This window comes from Arachis ipaensis, chromosome B08, assembly GCF_000816755.2.
Source record: "Arachis ipaensis cultivar K30076 chromosome B08, Araip1.1, whole genome shotgun sequence".
In the NCBI taxonomy this organism is placed as follows: domain Eukaryota; kingdom Viridiplantae; phylum Streptophyta; class Magnoliopsida; order Fabales; family Fabaceae; genus Arachis; species Arachis ipaensis.
In genome coordinates this window covers 90,070,362-90,072,676 of record NC_029792.2, presented here as the reverse complement: position 1 = coordinate 90,072,676, position 2,315 = coordinate 90,070,362, and the positions used below count along the sequence as shown (strand labels likewise).

The 2,315-nt window shown below is 28.3% G+C and overlaps 1 protein-coding gene across 1 annotated transcript in view; it reads left to right on the top strand.

The window, feature by feature from the left end:
- Nucleotides 1–702, top strand: part of LOC107611965 (aspartic proteinase CDR1) — a 2,809-nt gene extending 2,107 nt beyond the window's left edge. Inside the window, exon 3 of the mRNA XM_016313824.2 lies at nt 270–702. Within this exon, the coding sequence (XP_016169310.2) occupies nt 270–682 (413 nt within the window). The 3' untranslated portion in view covers nt 683–702. The remainder of the gene's footprint in view (nt 1–269) is intronic.

Here is a 2,315-nt window from a genome sequence, read left to right as displayed (position 1 = left end):
TTTTATGTATTATATATCATAAAATATTTTTCGGATGCTTTAAGAGCGAATAATAATTTTCGCTCAATTAATATAGGTCATTTTTTTTTAAATTAAAAAAAAAAAACACCTTTTAACTAACTATTTTCTCTTTCCAAAATTGTTAAAAGTGTTACAATATGAATGAAATAGAGAGAAAACTTTTGGTGCTCATGGAATCGCTAAGGAATTCTCTGTATCATATATAGTAACATTGTTTCTAATAGTTGTATCCGTATCATGCAACGAAGGTGAGAAGAAACTACAAACAGAACAAAGTGCAAACAACATTGTAATCGATTCCGGGACTACATTGACTATGCTTCAATCGGATTTCTACGACGGTTTTGAATCCGCGGTTAAGGACGCCGTTGATAACAGTCATGAACCGGTACAGGATCCACCTGAACCATTAAGGTTGTGTTATAGGGATATCTCAGTTGAGGACCTCCCTGATTTGACATTCCATTTTTCTGGTGCTGACGTTCATTTGCAGAAAATGAACACAATTCTGAAGGTGGACAACCTTATTTGCTTGTCTATAGTCCCTAGTGAGAGGTTCTCTATCTTTGGCAACATAGCACAAGTTAATTTTAACGTAGGGTATGACCTTCAAGAAAAAATGGTTTCTTTTTATCCTGCAGATTGTACAATGGATCAGTAGAATGAAGCTTCGACTTTGATAAACGTAATGATCATATGTTATAGAATATATATAGATGGTGGTATAATAAATATAATTTTCAAACGACTAGCTATAGTCAATTATGAGATTATTATTTTTATTATTCATAGCCATATTCTGGTTAATGTGTCCAAAAGAATTTGTGGAAGGAACAAATAATTGTGAGGTATATATATGTCATGCTTTTCTGTAACTAATACCTAATTTTTTTTGACAGAAGAAAACATATCATTTAAAGAAAAATCAATCAACACTTATAGAGATAAATTAGATCTAGACTTAGAACAAATGATTAGATAAATTTTATGTTGAACTATAAAATGAAAGTAAACTCAAAGTTCGATTACAAAGAATCTTAACCAGTAGAAACATAGATAGATCTGAATTTTTAAGATTTCTAACTCAGCACTAAAAGTGATGCAACATGTTAAAAAATTTGTTCTTTTTCTCTGCTTAAAACTGAATCCTCGTCTAATCTAAAGATATTTTTAAGAATAACAAGTAAACTTTAGTGTATACTGTACCCACACTATCCATAAAAAAAGAACAATAAACTATCACAAAAAGAGAAATAACACATCACATAGAGATATTAAAAAACAGAAACTAAAATAAAATAAAAGATAAACAGAAAAGATATAGGAGAAGAAACAATGAAAGTAAAGAAAGAGGGGTAGGAGATAAAGGAACAGAAAGAGAAATCAGAAAGAAAAAAAAAATGCAAAGAAAAAATAGAATTACAGAAAAAGAAAAATAAAAGAACCAAGAAAAAGAAAGAAAAATATAAAAAGAGAAGAAGAGGGAAGAGAGAGACCATCACCTTATCTGGCAGCCTCTCTCCAACATAACACAAAGATAAAAGAAGTTTAAATTCTAATAAAGAGAAAAGAGAGAAATTATAGTCCAAACCCCAACAACTAATAACTAATTATATATATGGTTATAGACAATATTATTCTTTCTTTTATTTTTCATATTTCCTCTTCCCTTTTAAATTTCCAACATTAGTTTGACAATTAAAAATGAGGTAACAACCAACTATTACAATATACATTTTTAGAATTCCACATTTTTTTTACTCTACCTTTTTTAAATAGATGAAAATTTCAATCCTGGATCCATATAATTTTTCAAGTAAGAAATAGCATTATTATTTGAACTAGCCTTATTAATCGCGATAAAAATTGAGAATTTTTTTTTTAATCAAAATCAATGAAATGAACAATATATTATAAAACAAAAGAAATTCAATTTCTGCACAAATAACCAATGATTAGTTGTCAAACAAACATTGGATTTCGTTGACTAAAGATAGATTATTAAAGTTCTAAAAACAATATTTAGGTCTCACAAAAGCTGTATATATATTATTCTGATAATTATTATCTATACCCGCATTCGCATATCTGCACACTTCTCATTTGTAGATTATCTTTACAAGGTTCTTTAGTAGTAATTTTTTGTTTTTCCGAAAGGGGTTTACGCTGATTTGGTTGAACAAAGGCAGCTACTATAATGTTTGAAAAATAATCCTTTAAAAGTCAATAAAGATAAATTAAAAAAAGAAAACAAACTTTACCAAAGCTATATTCTATAAAGCATAGAATATATA